We start from the raw sequence: 18,903 nt of genomic DNA, 5'->3' as shown, positions 1-18,903 counted from the left end.
CATAATGACATCTGCCATGAGATTTTTCCACTTCATCAGATCTTGTAACCTGCCGTACTCCATTGGGGAAGTCAGAGACATGATCAGGGACTGCCAGGTCTGCGCGGAGTGCAAACCCAGCTAGGCCTGCCTATTTTTTAGCTACGTGGAGCAATTTATGCTACAAGCCTACACCGGCAAGGCCCCTCAACTCTTCCTCTGCTACATTGTGTACCCATATTGAGCTCATTAACGTCACCCATTTTGCTGCAAATGTCCACCCTGACCTCTAATTCACTTGGTCCATCTCTAGCAACACTCTCCATTTCCTCAATCTGTCTCCATCTCAGGAGACAAACCTTCAGACATCTTTTACAAACCCACCATCTCTCACAGCGACCTCGACTACACCTCTTCCTACCCCGTGTAAAGATTCCATTCCATTCTCTCAATTCCTCCATCTCATCTGCACTCAGGATGAGGGCTTCCATGCCAGATCATCAGAGATGTCCTCCTTCAAACAAGGTGGCTTACCCTCTACCACCATCATCTCAGCGCTCATCTGCATATTGTCCATTACCCACACATCTGCCCTGGCCCCCTCCACCCCCACATGCAATAAAGACAGGATTCTGCTTGTCCTCACCTACCACCCAACTAGCCTCTGCATCCAACATATCCTCCTCCGACCTTTCCACCACCAACACATATTCCTTTCTCTTCCGTCTCTGCCTTCGACAGGGACTGCTCCCTCCGTGACTCCCTTGTCCACTCCTCCCTCCCCACCAATAGTCTCCTTGGGACCTACCCCTGTGACCTCAGGAGATGCTCCACCTGCATCCACACCTCCTCCCTCACCACAATTTGGGGCCCAAGTCTTTCCAAGTGAAGCAACATTTCACGTGAATTTGTGGGGATCATCTACTGCATCCGGTGCTCCCGTTATGGTCTCCTCTACATCAGAGACACTAGACACAGACTGGGAGATCACTTTATTGAGCACCTCAGCTTTGTCCACCACAATATTATGGATCTTCCAGTGGCTACCCATTTCAATTCTCCATCCCATTCCCTTGCTGACATGTCCATTCATGCACTGTCAGACTGTAACTACCTGTAAATTGGAGGTACAATACCACCTCTTCTGACCCTCTAAGTGGATGGCATTAATATGAACTTTTCTAGCTTTGTTAAACCCATCACCTTTCCTTATCTCTGTCTCTCCATTCCATCTCCTTTCACACAAACAGGATAAATCATCCCTTATCATATCCAATTAACACCCTTTGTTGCTCTGGATTCCTCCCTCACTGTTTGAATTCTGAGATTTCCTGCTTCTGGCTCATTTCATTCTGCTTATTCCTTGAAGAAGGGCTCAGGTGCAAAACGTTGGCAATATATCTTTGTCTCCAATAGATGCTGAAAAAAATTAACTTAGTTCCTCGAGCATTTTGGTGTGCTTTTACTCTTCACTGTACTACACAGCTTGAAGGTGTTGTTACATTCTCCTGTGTCATGTAAAGTGTGGCATACACCTTGGAATTTGCTCTTCCTGACCTTTCTGCTAGCCACTTGCATGCTTTCCTGGATTGAGGATTATCATTTCCTGATACAAAAAAAATCAGCAAAATCGTCACCTTCCTTATGCTCTGCAGTGAATCCAGCTGTTTCTCAAATTAATAGGCTACTTTATTTTCAATTTAACCTTGCATTTTATTTTATCACCTCTTTGTCTCACCTCCATTCTGTTTCATTGACTTCCCTGCTTGTCAAATGTTTCTTCTTTATGCTTTAGCATGTCTAACATGGGTAAGACATACAGTGAATAATTGATGAATGGAATGATATGGATCTGGGGAGTGTGGTGGAGCTGAGGGATCCAGGAGTGTAGATGTGTAGTACCTTGAAGGTGGCTTCACAGATACACAGAGTAGTCCAAAAAGCCTTCAGCACATGGGCTTTCATCAGTAAAGTTGGGCTGAAGGGCCCGTTACTATGTGTATGACTAATACTGGAAGAAAGTTCTCCTGCCAACACAAATATCATCCTAATGGGTAGACTGAAAATGGAAAAGAAGGAGGTACCAGAAATGCTGGTAATGCTGAAAGTAAAAAAGTCACGAGATCTAGGTGAGATGCATCCAAGGTTATGAGATTATACAAGTCCTTGATATACACCTTCAAGAGTGCTAAAGGACTACAAAATAGCTCATGTAAAACCCTTGTACATCGACTTTAATAACCTAGGTAGAGAGGGCTAAAAGCTATGCTGGAAAGTTGGTTTAATATGGATGGATTAGCATGAATTTCAACACAAATCTGCTTTGTAACTGCATTCACTCTTGAAGTTATGCATTTGAAAGTTGCAAAAATGTTCACTGAAGGTGCTGTTTTGAGTAACAGCAAAAATAAAAGATTTTTGGGGGAAAAAAACCCAGAAAACTTTTATGGGTGCTTTGCTAATACTTTCTCCCCTTTTAGAATCAAGCAGATTATATAGTCATCATCTCATTGATATTTTAAGAACAAAGAGGTGGGTGGATACATAAGCATCTGATGGTTTCATGTCATCAGCCACCTTTGAATAAACCATTTCATGATTGATTCATCAATTGTTCTAACAGTTTTATTCCAAACTTTATTTAAAAGAAAACAGAAACATAGCATACAATATAAAAAATAATCAAAGAAGATTTTTTCATTAATATCCATTCCCCCTCCCACCCTTACAGCCAGCTTCCTTAACGGGAGCAAAAAAAAAGAAAATATTAATTATATATAAAGAAAAAGATTTTTAAATGTTAACAACATTTCAAAGTATATCTAACTGCATATATTTCAAATACGGAGACCACTTACTAACAAAAAGAAGAATAACTATCATGCAAAATATAAGTAATTTTTTTCCATAACAACACATACTTTCAATTCATTATGCAAACGAGCTATATTAATTTCAGTATCATCTTTCCAGGTACTAGCAACGCATTTACTCATGACTGATAATACCAAACGTACAAAAGCAATTTGAGTTTTATCCAATCCCATTCCTCTTAACGAATATAAATTTCCCAACAAAAAAATCATTGGATCTAACAGTAATATAAAATTATATAATTTCTCCAAAACTACTTTAATTCCTTGCCAAAATGATTGAACTTTAACACAATTCCTTACAGCATGTAAAGAAGTTCCAGTACATGAACCACATCCAAAACAAGAATCCGAATTACTAAACCCATATTTTTTTTAAATTTCTGGGGTCAAATATAATTGATGTAAAAAATTATAATTAACCATTCCATATCATACATTAGTCAATTTAATTACATTCTCCTGACACATATTCGCCCAATCATCTTCAGGAAAAATAAATACTAAATCACTCTCCCATTTAAGTTTAGATTTCTTCCAATCTGGTTTATCCATATTATCTTGTAACAAATTATACATAACTGAAATATAACCCTTTTTCGTTACAGAGGAAATCAAAGATTCAAATCTCGACAAAGTAGGTAAAATCATCCCTCTACCGTAATTATCTTTTATCAAAGCTCTAAGTTGATAATAAGCAAACAAAGAATTTACAGGTATATCAAATCTTTCTCTCAGTTGATTAAAATAAAGAAATTTCCCCTCTGCAAAACAATCTTGTATTGTCTTTATACCTTTAGAATCCCAAATCTTTAAATAATTGTTAAACATTGAAAAAGGAATAAGCTGAGTGGAGTTAAAATAGATAATTTATCTTTCGACCCTAACACCCTATTTTTTTTTAGCCAAATCATCAATAAATGTTTCAATGTCGGCATATCATATTGCTGTAACAAATTCAAATTCCAACAAAATATAAATTAATGTATTTCAACCCTAGGAATACACACCATCTCCACTTTAGCCCAGCTAGGAGATGGATCTAAATCCATCAATCTACTGGGCCACTTCATAAAAAATTTCAAAATGTGGTAATTGTAATACACCCAGTGAATACTTCCATGTAAGTCTAATTTATCTTTCCATAAAAACCCTCCCACTGCTTTATTCAAATCTTAAAAAAAAAACCCTTATAAAGTAAACAAGGTAGTGACTGAAATAAATATTGAATTCATGGAAAAATATTCATTCTAATACAATTAACCAAACCAATCAAAGTTAATGGAAGATCTTTCCACTTAATCAAATCTGCTTTAATCCATCTTAATATAGGTAAATAATTTAATTGATATAATGATTGATACTTCGTATCCATTAACAAACCTAAATATTTAATTTTACTTGTCCACCTTAATTTTGTAATTGTTTTAAATTCAGAATATCTCTAACTGGTAAAATTTCACTTTTATCCCAATTAACTTTATATCCCGATAATTCTTCAAATTTCAACAAATGTTCTTGCAATTGTTTCAACGTCCATTCCAGTTCCGTCATCCGCAAGTAAATTAATTTTATATTCTTCATTCTTAATCCACATCCCTCTAATGTCTTCATTTTATCTAATAGCCTGAGCTAATGGTTCAATAACCAATGCAAATAATCCTGGTGACAATGGGCAGCCCTGTTGAGTTGAACAAGACAATTTAAATGGTAAAGAAATCTGTCCATTTGTCACCACCCTAGCAATCGGGTTTGTATATAAAGCCTTAACCCAACCAATAAAAAAGGGCTGAATTTAAATTTCTCTAACACCTTAAATAAAAAATCCCACTCAACCCTATCAAAAGCTTTTTCTGCACCTAATGCAAACACCTGGCTGTGGGGGGGGTTAGGTTAGGTTGCTTTCGATATGCATTGACCAAAGTAATTAGTTGAAATATATTGTCTGATGCATTTCTATTTTTAATAAAACCTGTTTGGTCAATATGTACCAATTTAGGCAAATATTTAGCAAGTCTATTAGCTAATACTTTCGCTATAATTTTATAATCCACATTTAATAAAGAAATAGGTCTTTATGAAGACACTTTCAATGGATTTCTATCTTTTTTTTGAATAACAGTTATTAAAGCACTAGAACATGATTCTGGTAGCTTCTGATCTTCAGTAACTTGATTTAACACCTCTCCAAATTCATTAGATAAATCATCATAAAAAATTTATAAAATTCCACAGGAAATCCATCATCCCCTGGGGACTTTCTGTTTGGCATTTCCTGAATAGTTTCCTTAATTTCAAAATCCATAAAAGGAGATTCCAATTCCTGAACATCAATTCCATCTAATACCAGTAACTTTAATTTAGATAAGTAAGAATCAATAAAACCATTATCCTGTTTCCCCTCAGAAGTATATAATTTTTGATAAAATGAATAAAATTAATTTCCTGAGGCTTATGAGTTAACATTGAATTCTTCTTAACAGCATTAATAGTCCGAGATGTCTGCTCAGCTTTCAATTGCCAAGCAAGTACCTTATGAGCTCTTTCCCCAACTCATAATAACTTTGTTTAGATTGATTAATTAAGCAGTCAAACTGATAAGTTTGTAAAATATTATAATGCAACTTCAACCTCTCCAATGCAATTTTTTTAAACCTTCTGTTGCCCCTTTCTGAAAGTCCTGCTCTAACTCAGCAATCTTATTTTCTAACTCTAAACTTTCTGCCATATATTGTTTCTTAACTTTCATAGAATAACTAATGATCCACCCTCTCAAATAAGCTTTTAAAGCATCCATATTACAAAATGACTATCCACAGAATTAACATTTTCAGTCAGAAATAAAGAAATCTGCTCTTTAACAAAAGTAACAAACTCCATTTTTTTCAATAACATTGCATTAAACCTCCATCTAAATGACAGATGCACTACCTCCGAACTTTCACAAGAAAAAATAATGAATGATCTTATATAACTCTACTTTTTTTATTCAGCTCGTAATACTCTACCTTGCAAATGCGCTGATACCAAAAATAAATCAATTCTAGAAAACGAATCTCTGTAGGGTTAACTTTTCTCCAAATATCCACCAAATTTAAATCTTTCATTAATGCATTAATTTGTATTGCCATCTTTGATTTCCTTATACTTTTTGGATTTCTATTCAGTAAAGTGTTGAGAACACAATGAAAATCTCCACCAACTAAAACATTTTCATTAACTTGGGTTAACAATAAAAAAGCTTCTGAAATAAACCACTCATCATCTATATTAGGGGCATAAAGATTCAATGAAGTCCGTGATTCAGCAAAAATTTTACAATTCACTCTTAATACTCTACCAGCATACTCCTCTAAAGATTCCAATTCAAAAGGTAAATTTTTATGAATCAAAAATCGCTACTCCTCTTGCCTTAGAATTAAAAGAAGAAGAGAAAACATGATCAACCCAATCCATTTTCAATTTCAAACATTCTTTCTCAGTCAAATGTGTTTCTTGTAAAAAAGCAATATCAATTTTCATTTTTTTTAAAAATATAAGCCAATATTCTCTTTCTCTTGATTGGATTATTTAACCCCTGCACATTAAAAGTTGCAAAATTCAATTGAGACATATTTTTTTCCAACTACTAATATACTTATACACTATAAAATAATACACCCCCTACCAAAAAATAAAAACTCCTTCAAAAAAAAGAAAAAATAAATACAAAAAAACCCACCCAAAGGTAGTAATGCCCTAAAAAACAGGGTGTGGTAAACTCACTAGTGGTAGATGACTATCAAAGTTTTCAGTGTCATCCACCCCGCCCCCCCCCCCACCCCCAGCCAGATACATATTGATTATTTAATCTAACACAACCAAATAGAGTCCATACATTCAACTCAATGATTCCAACCCCAATGACTGCTCCGGATCTTCAACATCAAGAAGATTCTGTGTCATTTCTTCTTTCCTTCCATTCTTTCCATCCCCATGTCCATGTCCATTCACTCTCCTCTTAGGAGATAATGGAGAAGATCCATTTCTTTGCAATTCCAGCAGAGTTGGCAAAAACCAAAGCATCATGATCATTCTCAAAAAATTGAGATAGAAAATTTCCATAGAAAACCTTCAAAATTGCAGGATAATGAAAAGCAAACTTATAACCTTTTTGCCACAAAACATTTTTAGCCGTATTAAATTCTCATCATCTTCTAATAACCTAGACTCAAATCAGCATAAAAGAACACCCTATTATGTTGAACCATTAATGGAGATCAATTCTGTCTCACATTCTGTACTGCCATACATAAAATCATTTCATGATCTTGATATTTTAAACAACGAATCAAAACTGCTCTCGGTGATTGTCCTGGAAGTGGTCTTCTTCTCAAAGCCCTATGAGCCCTGTCCAATTCCAAACCTTCAGGGAAAGACTCTTTAACCAGCACCTCTGGGATCCACTGCTTACAATTTTTTTTATAGGGTCAGCACCTTCCATATCCTCTGGAAGACCAACTATTTTCACATTATTCCTGACTTTGATTTTCCAATGAATCAATCTTCTTCATTAAATCTCTTTTCTGAATCTACAAATCTACAAAAGAGCCTTCCACTTTTTCCATTTTTTCTCTATTACATTCTACCTGAGTTTGACACTCAGAGAAAGCTGTTTCAATTTTCTTAAAATTATCTTGCACAGTGTCTACTGATTGTACACATTTATTAATATCACTTTTAACTATAGTCATTTCCAGTTTCACAGTTGACATTTCATCACACAAAGTATTCATTTTTATTTTCATCTCCATAAATCCTTGAGTCATTTGAGTTGATATTTGTTTTGACATATTATGCATTTGCCATATTTGACCAGCAATCCCCTCCAAAACAATAAACACTGAATCCAGTCCAGATTTCACTTCCACTTTTTGAGATTTACCCTCTTTAACAGCAATCTCCTCCTCCTGGATGTATTCCAATAAGGTAAGTTCCTCTTCTTCCTCAGTCAGCACAGTTCCTTTATCTGAATGGCTGCGGGTCTGGACACCCGACACCGGCACCCCAATCTCTTCGGGACACCGGCGCTCAGGCTCCCCCACAGCGCTAATTTTGTCCAGCAGTTCTCTGGCTCATGATGCCACATGCAGGCCAGGCAAAGCCATTGGATGTGCAGAGGCATCTTCTGATGCTACCCTGCGTGCCACCGGGCTGCCCAGTGAGATCACAGGCTTGCGGATCCCCTTATTGGCCATGCCGCCCGCGCACACGACTTCGCATGGACGCGGGTCGGCAATGTCCAAACTCACTGATGTACCGGTGCCATCTTGTGGATGCAGGATCGGCGCCAGAGTCAAAGTCAAACAGGCTGGAGTCCTCTGAGGCTTGGAGACTCCCAGCGACTACTCCGTGGATTCAACAATGCAGGTAGACCTCAATTCTTCCGCACTTTTATATGGTAGTTTTTTCTGAAGCTGAGGTTTGAGCTTTTTCACATTAGATGCCATCATAAAGCACTGTTATTTAAATAACTGTAAATCTTATTTTAAGCACTTTTATACTATTACAAAACTGGGTATTTAATGACTCAGCTGGGGAGAGGTGGAAAACACGTCTTCCTTCTATGCCATCTTGCCACGCCCCCCAATTGTTATAACAGTTGATAGAACTCCATATATTAAAATTATTGCAGGTAGTTTTTAAATACATCATGACATGAGTAAAATGACATCCAAAACTCCCACAAATGAAGACAGATCATTGAGTAGCTATGAAGCAGCCTTTGATGCAACCCCTGGGACAGATAAGTTTTCATAATGCAGCACATGACTTCACAGACTCAAGTCAAATGTTGGTCAATAGTCTGAAGAAAAGTTATTGATTTAGCTATGCTCACCACCACCAAAGCAAAGATCTTCAACAATTTGCAAAAAGCTTTCTGCATTTCAGCACTCGCTGCAAAATTATACATATTTAAACATGTAGGGCATGGTTGGGCTGAAGTACATGGCAGTTCTTGAATTTCAATATTGAATTCAGAAAATCGGCTTCTCTTGTTTGTGTCAGAACTAGTCAGTTCTAATGAAAGATGATCCAGACATAACATGAATTCAATTTTTCTTCAGATATTACTGATCTGATGTGAATTTCCATTATTCTTTTTATTGTGAACTTCCAGCAACAGTTCTGCCATTGCGTTATCTCTTTCCCTTCCTCAGGTTCATCCGGCTCTTTTGTATACCTTTAGATAGATCAGCTAAAATTAACTAGTTCACACCAATGATGTCCATTGGACAATCTTGGTCTCCAACCTATCATTTATATTTCCTTTGTTCTCTCAGTGCACACTCATTTTTCATCCAACCTGAAATGCAAACTTAATTTTTCTCTCCACAGATGCTGCTTAATCTCCTGAGCTTTTCCATCATTTTCTGTTTTTATTTCAGATATGCAACATCCACAGTTTTATTTAATAAAAACTTTCAGCAGGTGCCATTTGCTCTGCTATTAGGTTGTCACTCATTTCTCTGCAGAATCAAGATAAAAAGGCTTTGAGATTTTGAAGTATTAATTAAATACTATTATTAATTAAATTAGAAAAAAAACGTTTTACTTGTAATATCCTTTAGGAGAGAATTTGCCACAAGGATAAAAAAATTTAAGTGACCAGACCCAGAATTTTATGCCATTTCAAATTTTTTTGGGCATACCAGTGATACGAGTGGACTGAACCGTTAGAACGTGGAACCACACCATGTTGTGCTGACCTATGCAAACCTACTCCACATCCATCTAATCCTTCCCAAGCCCATGACTCTCTATTTTGCTGTTAAATTGCACTTCCAAGCTGGACCAATCCTTCCAGGCCAAGTCAGATGCAACATGATAGTGGAAGTATCTAGCATGGTGTAAAACGAGACAGTAGACAATCAAAGTGCTGCAAAAACTTTTAGTTTTGCTTCATTTGGTATGGTCACCTGCCAATTTAAGACTTTGTAAATGGTTCAGACATTCGACAACTTTGAAAAGAAATAGTAATCAAGTGAAACAAGCGGGAACACTAAAGCAGACTTTCCATTGATGTGAGAAACCAAAATGCAAATGTCCAAAGATTTCCAGCATGAAAAGAAAAGCATAGGGAATTGGATTGTGCGGAGAATGACAAATTTGAACTATCTTAAAAGAAACTCTAAATAGGAAACAGAATATATTCTTCCAGTGATGAACTCATTCCAACGTGATGCCAGCAAGAGTCTCCAAACAGCAAAGACGGGGATGATTGAGGCAGAGCTCCGTTCAACCAGATCAAGTATAGGCATTGCTCCCAGAGTGAAACTAATGGGTGCCAAGTCTCGAACTTGGCGAAACCACTTTCTCGACTCTGATTTTCTCACCCTCTCTTTGTGACTGAAGTTAGCCTCCGCAGTGATTTTTTTTTCGATGAATTGAGCAGGCAACTTTTTTTTGCCATGTTTTATCATTGGTATTTTGATTTGCAAACTTTACGACAAATTCCAGCAACACGACTAATTAACAGCGATTGTTGCTCGCCAAATGGAAGCGAACTCAGTCACGATGCGCTTGGCTGTTGTGAATGCGTTACCTTTGGACCCCGCTTCACACGGGAGAGACAGGAGCAAAGCGCCGCAGGTCACGCGAAAGATGCCCCACTGCATGGTCGGTCGGAGTGAGTTGCGTTGCTCCCCCCTTTCACCCGAGGCTGCAGGTCGATCCGGATCTGCGGCGCAGTCTCAAGCTGTCGCATTTATAGAGCAGGGTTTCCGATCACTGCGCCGTTTGTCCATTTCGGAGATAGTCAGGTGGGGTTGGAAATGGAAAAACAAATCCCCCAATGGAATGCATTTCCTTTTGTTTTGGATGAACAATGACGGGCACTCAGTAATTTATCAAAGTTGAACGGAAAGATATACCAGAAGGTGGGTGGGGATCTAGATGAGGATTCGTTTTCACTTGATGTGGTGTGGACACGTTGATAATGCCAATCAACAGGCACCCATCTGTATGAAATCCATTTTTCACACTTGGCCATTCGCCTTCAGGTGATTAAAACACTCAACCTGAAGCTCCCACCACTCTCTCAGGCATCTAGGTGGAAAAGCTCCCCTTCACATTCCCTTCTAAATCGCCACTCCTCACCCAAAATCTATTTCCTCAAGTTTTATTCTCCTCTGACAAGGGGAACATTCCTAAATCTCTCTAATCTATACCCCTTATAATATGAAGTACTCATTTGTGTCTCCATTTGACCTCCTCCACTCCGCTGAGAACAGACCTCCTCTCTTCAATTTCTTCTCAGGACAAAAATGCTTCATCCTTGGCAACATCGTACTTTGTGTCCTCTCTAGCTCTATTACATACTTTCTATAGAATGCAGAACAATACAACTGACTACAAGCCCTTTGGCCCTGTACCCCTTCCACCCACCCCAACATTTTATTCAGGCACCAGCCTGCACTTTGCTCATTCCTTACAAAAAGATCAAGCCCGAAACATTGGTGATGTACCTTTATCTTTGCTATATAAAATATGCTGTTTGACCTCCTGAGTTTCTCCATCATTGTTTTTACTTCAATCACAGCATCTGCAGACTTACATGGTTTACTTCAACATGATATTGAACTTATGTATACCTACAAAAAAATCCGAAACCCTCCCGGCCTCATAACTCTCTATTTTTCTTTCATTCATGTGCCCAAGAGTTTCTTAAATGCCCCTATTTTTCTAGTCTCAGATGCTTGCTATTCCTGCCCTGGGAAAAAGGTGCTGGCAGTCCACCATATCTATGGCTCTCAGAGTCTTGTAGATTTCTATTAAGACACTTCTTGTCCTTCTTCACTGCAAAGTCAAAAGCCCAAGCTCTTCTAAATGTACCTCATGAGATAATTTCTCCAATCAAGGCAACATCCTGGTAAATCTCCTCTGCACCCTTTCCAAAGCTTCCACTACTTACTGTAGTGATACAACCAGAAATGAACACAATATTCTAAGTGTAGTCTCACCAGAGATTGATAGAGCTGCAACATTACCTCATGGCTCCCAAGATCCCTCTGTTCTTCCACACTATTAAGGATTCTACCAATAACCACTAGTGGCGACATTCTGAACCAATTGGAGATGGGTTAGGGAGGACTGACCAATCCCAGTGTATAGAAAGTTAGCATAATCCAGACATGAGAAGGGTGTAAAGAACCCTTTTGAGGCCTTTGAGTGAGAGGTACAGTTTTATTTTAACAATGGTGCAGAGTTGGAAAAAGCCAGCCTTCACCATGGCATTGCCCTATTTATCAAATTTAAAGACAGGGTTGAAATAAGGTATTTAACGTGGGGTTTAATAAGAGAGTGTACCAGCTACTACACACACAGAAACACCACAGGACACAGTGGAGGTTTCAGTTGAACTGTTTATTTGAATTTCGCGTGTGCCCCTTTATGGCTAACAGGAGTTCTTCCCCACGCTGGGTTATGCCATCACATTGCCTGGGGTGCGAGCTGTGGCCTAGGCCACAAGGTAATCAGCAAGCCTCGACAGCACCATCTTCCTGCAAATGCCCAGCCAGTGCAGCAATACGAGTGGGGCTGGTTCGCCACAAGAAATGTGCACCGCCACACAACCACCCTAGAACTGACTTACGCATCTCGCCGCTTGGGCGGCCAATCCCTTTGCTTAGGTTGGGCCATCCTCACGGGTTGATCGAAGTCCACATGCACCATTTTCAGTCTATCAACAGTAAATAACTCCTCCCTGCCCCCAATGTCCAGGGTAAAAGTCTTTCCTGACTGGTGTAGGACCTTGTACAGGCCCTCGCATGGGCACTGCAGGGTGTTAAAGTGCGGGCCATGCCGGACGAAAACAAAATCTGATGAGGCTAGTTCCTTGGGAATGTTCATCAGATGTTTGCCATGGTGGGTTGGCAGTGGGGGTGCCAACGAGGTGAGCCTGTTGCAGAGGTCTGCGAGGAGGGTTGGGTTCTCACCTCCAGATTCTCGCCTGTCCCAAAGAACTCTCCTGGTAGCGTCAATGGTGAACCATAGATGAGTTCCGCAGATGAAACCTGGAGATCCTCCTTCGGGGCCATTCGAATGCCAAGCAGAAACCATGGCAGTTTGTCTGTCCAATTAGGTATTTTGAGCTGCGCTATGAGAGCTGCCTTGAGATGCCAATGGAAGAGCTCCATGAGTCCATTGGCCTGGGGATGATAAGCTGTGGTGTGGTGGAGCTTGACCCCAGGTGGTTTGCCAGTTGCACCCAGAGGGTGGAGTGAACTGGGCGCCCCTGTCGCTGGTCATATGAGCCGGGATGCCAAACCAGACTTCCAGTTAGTGAGCAAGGCCCCGGTGCAGGACTCGGCGGAAGTTTCTCTTATGGGGATGGCTTCCAGCCACCTTGTTATCCAGTCAACCACAGTCTGGAGGTAGCGGGCATCCTTGGACACCAGTAGGGGGCCCACTATGTCAATGTGGATATAGTTGAACCTTCTGGCTGGCGGGTCGAAACGTGTATGGTGGCTTTGACATGCCGTTGGAATTTAGAGGCTTGGCACTGGCTTGGGCTACTTGTTTTGGACTTGGGTTACTTGTTTTTTAATCTGTGCCAGACAAAACATTCTGCCGCCATGCATACTGACGCCTTCATGGAAGGGAGGGCCAGGTTGTGGACCATTCGGAATGCCTCTTGCCTCCATTGTGGGGGAACTACTGGGTGCGGTGAGCCAGTTGAGACATCACACAGTAGCATGTCATGGCTGACCAGTAGCTTCAGGTCCTCGAGGCGCAGGCCTGTGATGGTGGTTCCGAAGGCCTGCGTCTCTTCATCCCCTTACCCACCTGGTGTCGGATGTCGGTAGTGAACTCCAAGACGTAGGAAAGGTGCCATTGCTGGTGCGCCGATCAAGGGTCCTTTGCCATGGCAAGGTCCTACGTGAGTGGCTTATGGTCTGTGAATGCAGAGAAAGGCCTGTCCTCCAGAAAATAGCGGAAGTGCCTGATGGAGAGGTCCAGGGCCAGGAGCTCCCTGTCGAAGGCACTATATTTCAGCTTGGGAGGTCGGAGGTGCCAGCTGAAGAAAGCTAGTGGGCGCTACTGTCCATTGACCGATTGCTCGAGGATGTCCCTGATGGCTGTGGCAGATGCGTCTATCAAGAGTGCTGTGTGGGCATCGGGACGTGGGTGGGCCAGTAGCGTGGTGCTAGCAAGGGCGTCTTTGGTGTGGGTGAAAGCGGTTTCGGCCTTCTTCGTCCACTCAAGGGTCTTTTGTTTCGCTGAGATTAGGGTAAACAGTGGGCGCATTATGCGGGCTGCCCCTGGGATGAAGTGGTGGTAGAAATTAGTGAACTCCTTCAGGCTCTTGAGGGTGTCCAGCTTGGGGAACTGCTGCATGGCCTAGACCTTGTCCTGTGATGGTGCTGCTCCATCTGCAGTGATGATAAGGCCCAGAAACTATAACAACTCCTTCCTGAAGTGGCATTTGGCCACATTGATGGTGAGGCCGAATTCTGCCAAATGGGCAAACGGTGTGCGGAGATGGGTCTTGTGCTCATTGTGATCCTGACTGGCGATGAGAATATCGTCGAGATAAATGAACACGAAATCCAGGTCTCTACCCACTGCGTCCATGAGCTGCAGGAATTCAAAAAGGCCAAACGGGGTGATGATGGCAGTTTGGCCAATATCATCCAGGTGGATGGGGATTTGGTGGTAGCCCCTCACCAAGATGACCTTCGAGAAAACCCTGGCGCCATGCAAGTTAGCCGTGAAGTCCTGTATATGGTGAATAGGTTATCAGTCAGGCATGGTTGCATCATTGAGCTCTTGGTAGTCCCCACAAGTGTGCCAACCCCTAGAGACCTTTGGGACCATATGCAGGGGTGAGGCCCAGTGGCTGTCTGACCTGCGGACTATGCCAAGTTCCAGGAAGCAGGAGAACTCCTCTTTCTCGAGCTTCAGCTTCTCCAGTGGCCTTGTGTCAGTGGGGGGGCCTTGTATGGCGATGTGGTGGTGGACACCATGCCTCAGCATGGTGGCGGTAAATTGTGGCCGTAAGATGGTGGGGAACTCATCCAGGATGCAAGAGTACTCGTTTTTGAGTGTAAAGTCGGTGGTTATCCCTGGGCCACATGCACTGGTCTAGAAGGTGTAGGCAAGTACGAGACTCTTGCTCTTAAGGTCTACCAACAGGCTGTGCACCTGAAAGAAGTCGGCTCCCAGCAGTGCAATGCCCACAGTAGTCAGCAGGAACATCCAGTGGTACTTGTTTGGTCCGAGGTGTACCTGAATGCTTCACGTGCCGAAAGTCTTTATGTTGGTGCTGTTCGCTGCCCAAAGGGTCTGGCCTCGTGTTCTCATGCAGGATTTAAGGCCGTTTGGGGGAAGTTCGCTCAGGAAATGCTGATCACTGGTCTTGTCGACCACAAGCAGGAGTCTGTTTGTGTGTCCAGCCTGGTTGTTTCCCTGGTATGAGCAGGGCTGTCAGCACTTGTGGGCTTGGGATTCCCAGCATTGGTGGTGGAAACACCAGGTGGTTTGGTGTTATTCCGGCTTCTGCCTGGGGGTAGTCTGTGGTTCGCTGGGTCAAGGCTGGGTGACCTGATTTGTGGCAGCCTCGTTCTCCCGTATGGTTCTCCACAGCCACATCGGCGTGGGCTGCGACTTTCCGGGGTTCTGAGAAATCCTCGTCCGCCAGTAGGAGCTGGATGTCTTCCAGCATTTGTTCCAGAAAGACTTGCTCAAACACCAGGCAGGGATTGTGGCCTTCTGCCAGTGCAAGCATCTCATCCATTAGAGCAGACGGGAGAGCCTGGCCGTGCATTGCCGACGGGAGAGACCAAAGGTGCCGAGGAGGAGGGCTTTGAGGGCAACATACTTGCCCTCCTCTGGTGGATCGTGGATCAGATCATCCACTCTGGCCGCAGTTCCTTCATCGAGGGTGCTCACCACATGGTCAAACATAGTGAAGTCAGAGGTGATCGGTCTGAGGTGAAACTTCACCTCCACCTGCCTGAACTAAGTGCGAGATCGATGGGTCCAAAAGGGGGGGATGTTTCACTGCCATAGCGCTGATTGCCATCAAATCCATAGTTGGAGACCAGATAATGTCTGGGATCTGCAGGGTCACCAATGTAGCGACTGCTACAACACAGAAACACACCACAAGACTTCCACCCACAATGACTCCCTCCCTCCATTGCACTGCTCCTTTCTGCATCTGTAATATTATTCCTGACTAGTAATGCTCAACCCTGTTTACTCCCAGATCCTATTCCTTTTAAAACATTTATACGCTGGTACATAAATCAGCCAATCCTTTCCTTGCATGAGCCCAGTCTCTGTCACCCCCACAACATCATATTTCCATGCTCTAACTTCATATTTATTCCTAATACTCCTTGAATTGTAATAGACACATTTCAAACTCACCAACTGACAACATTTATGCTTTTTCCCCTACTTGTCCATCCTCACAAACCCACAACACATTGCATCATCTTTTCTACCTTCTGCTCTATTCTCTTCAGTCACATTCTGGTTCCCAACCTCCTGCCAAACTAGTTTAAACTCTCCCCAACAATTCTAGCAAATCTGCCTGCTATGATATTGGTCGCTCTCCACTTCATGTGCAGCCTGTCATTTATGTGCCAGTCATACCTATCCCAGGAGAGATCCTGATGAACCACAAATCTAAACCCATGCTCCCTGCACCAATTCTTTAGCCACACATTCATCTGTCACAACTTCCTATTCCTACCTTCACTGGCATGTGTCACAGGCAGCAAGTCTGAGATTATCACCCTTGAGGATCTGCTTTTCAGCTTCCTTCCTACCTTGCCATATTACCTTTTTCAGATCTCATCCCTAGTCTGATCAATGTCATTGATACTAATATGGATCATGATTCATGGCTGCTCACCCTCCTGCTTAAGAATGCTGTGGACTCAATCAGAGACATCCCTGATCCTTGCAGCTGGTAGGCAACATACCATCCAGGAGTCTTGATCTTGTTTACAAAACCTCCTATCTATTTTCCAATCAAATCCCCAATCTCTATAGCTCTCCTCCCCCCAACTTCCCTTCTGTTCTGTGCTAGAGACTGACCACTATGACTTGTCCCTGGTGTGTAGATCATCTCTCCTCCCCCACAAACAGAATTCAAAACAGTATACTTATTGTTGAGGGAAACAACCACAGGAGCACTCTGCATTGACTTCCTATTCCCCTTCCCTCTCCCAACCATCACCCAGTCACATGCCCTTTGACTGTTTCCCAATAGCTTCTGTCTATCACCCACCCTACCTTATGAATGATCCTGAGTTCATCCATTTCCAATTCTAGTTCCTTAATAATGTTCACCAGTGATATTTCATGATTCCATTTGAATTTAATGGAATTGCATTGTTTATTCCAACATGTAATTAGACACAATGAAAAACTTTGTTTTGCTACTTATCCAGAGAAGTCCTCCACACTTAAGTGCAAGAGGTGGTGCAAATTTTTTTTAAAAATGTACAGTGTAGTATTACATGGAAAAATACAGTTAAAGCAGTACAAGTGGTGCAATGAGAAAGGATTTGTGAGATAAGAGATCATCTGTTACTAATGAAGATCAATTCAAGAGCCTGATAACCAGAAAATTAACTGTCCTTGAATCTGATGGTGTGTGTTTTCAAACTCAAGTATCTTTTGTCTGATGGAAACAAAGAGTGTGTGACTGGGGTGAAATGTATTTATCCCATTGATTATGTTTTAGTTTTGATGTTTTTAATCTCCACATCTTTTTACTCCATTCATTCCAATAACTCAACAACCCTATTGAAGTGACTGATATAATTAAGACAGATTTACTCTAATCCATAATAACGTTTTATAGAAAATACGGACACATTTTAATGAAGTGCTTGAAAGCATATAACATAACATGAGATGTGCTCATTTTTTATCGACCAGATCTATGCTTGAATAATAAACAGAGTAAAAGGTTATTCAACTTATTGTGTTCATTCTGGCACCATAGCAGAGAAACACCATAATTCTGACTCACTTCCTCTTTCCCATAAACACAATTTTTAAACATAATTTTTTTATCTAATTTCCTTTTGGAGCTGGATGTGCTTACATTGCTCTTTCAGTTAAAATATTCTTGATCGCAAATCTTGTTAATGTGTGGCCACTACTCTTGTAACTGAAAGGAGTTGCACATGAAAATTGAGATACACATGAACATTCAGGTTGTTTAAAAGCTTTGTCAGTTCTTGCTTGTGGGTGTGTTATAATCAGCCATCAGTATGTTTCAGATAGGGTTAAGATCTCAATGTAGTGCCTTGTCAAGTAAGTCAGACTAGTTTCACTTAACATGTTTTAATATGGATAATTCACTCAAGATCAACCAGGGCCTAAAATCAATTCCAGGAAGTTCTGAGGGATTAATGTGCTTTGACTTTACACCTTCACAGATTCCTCAAAAGCTACACTTCTGCATTTGACAATATAAATCCTTTCTGTTTTCCACATCTATTTTAAACTTTAGATTTTTATATCTTTCTACTCCTGCTGATCTCTTATCATATCAGTTGTTTCTCTACTGACTCTGCCATCCCTCCCCAAGTATGGGCACCATGGCATCAGAATGATTTTCAACTGTGGGCAAAGTCTTTGTCAGATGGAAAATTCTGGAGTAGAAAATAAAGCAGCATTTGACAGAGGAAACATTTACCAGGTCTCTGCGGACAAAACAATTCAGTCCTGAAATATTAACCATGTCTCTCCTATCACAGATGTTGCCTAACCTGCTTTGTGTTTCGAGCATTTTCTGTTTTAAGATTTACAGCATCTGCATATTTTTTTCATTTTCATGTTTTAATTTTTTTATTATTGCAATATTGGATAGGATCAAGCCAAGAGGTTGAAGCATATGTGTGGGAATGTGTGAAATATGGAAAGTGAAGTTGGCCACTTGCAGGTCAAATGTAGTTGCATGGAAATGTTGTTCAATAACAGCCTTGGCTCAAAACGGGACTGGATTGGGTACAGGAAAGCTGACAGGAAACCTGAATGGCCA

At 41.1% G+C, this 18,903-nt stretch overlaps 1 protein-coding gene across 2 annotated transcripts in view; it reads right to left on the bottom strand.

The window, feature by feature from the left end:
- The window catches only part of tfpi2 (tissue factor pathway inhibitor 2), a 65,578-nt gene extending 54,879 nt beyond the window's left edge, over positions 1 to 10,699 (bottom strand). Inside the window, exon 1 of one of the 2 annotated variants that reach the window (XM_069915648.1) lies at positions 10,438 to 10,699. In XM_069915648.1, the coding sequence (XP_069771749.1) occupies positions 10,438 to 10,510 (73 nt within the window). In that variant the 5' untranslated portion in view covers positions 10,511 to 10,699. The remainder of the gene's footprint in view (positions 1 to 10,437) is intronic. The other variant, XM_069915656.1, reaches the window with a different exon arrangement.
- Positions 10,700 to 18,903: the final 8,204 nt, after the last annotated feature.

The sequence above is a fragment of the Narcine bancroftii genome, chromosome 1, assembly GCF_036971445.1.
Source record: "Narcine bancroftii isolate sNarBan1 chromosome 1, sNarBan1.hap1, whole genome shotgun sequence".
NCBI lineage: Eukaryota > Metazoa > Chordata > Chondrichthyes > Torpediniformes > Narcinidae > Narcine > Narcine bancroftii.
Note: the sequence above shows the minus strand (reverse complement) of the source record. Positions and strands in the feature narration are given on the sequence as shown.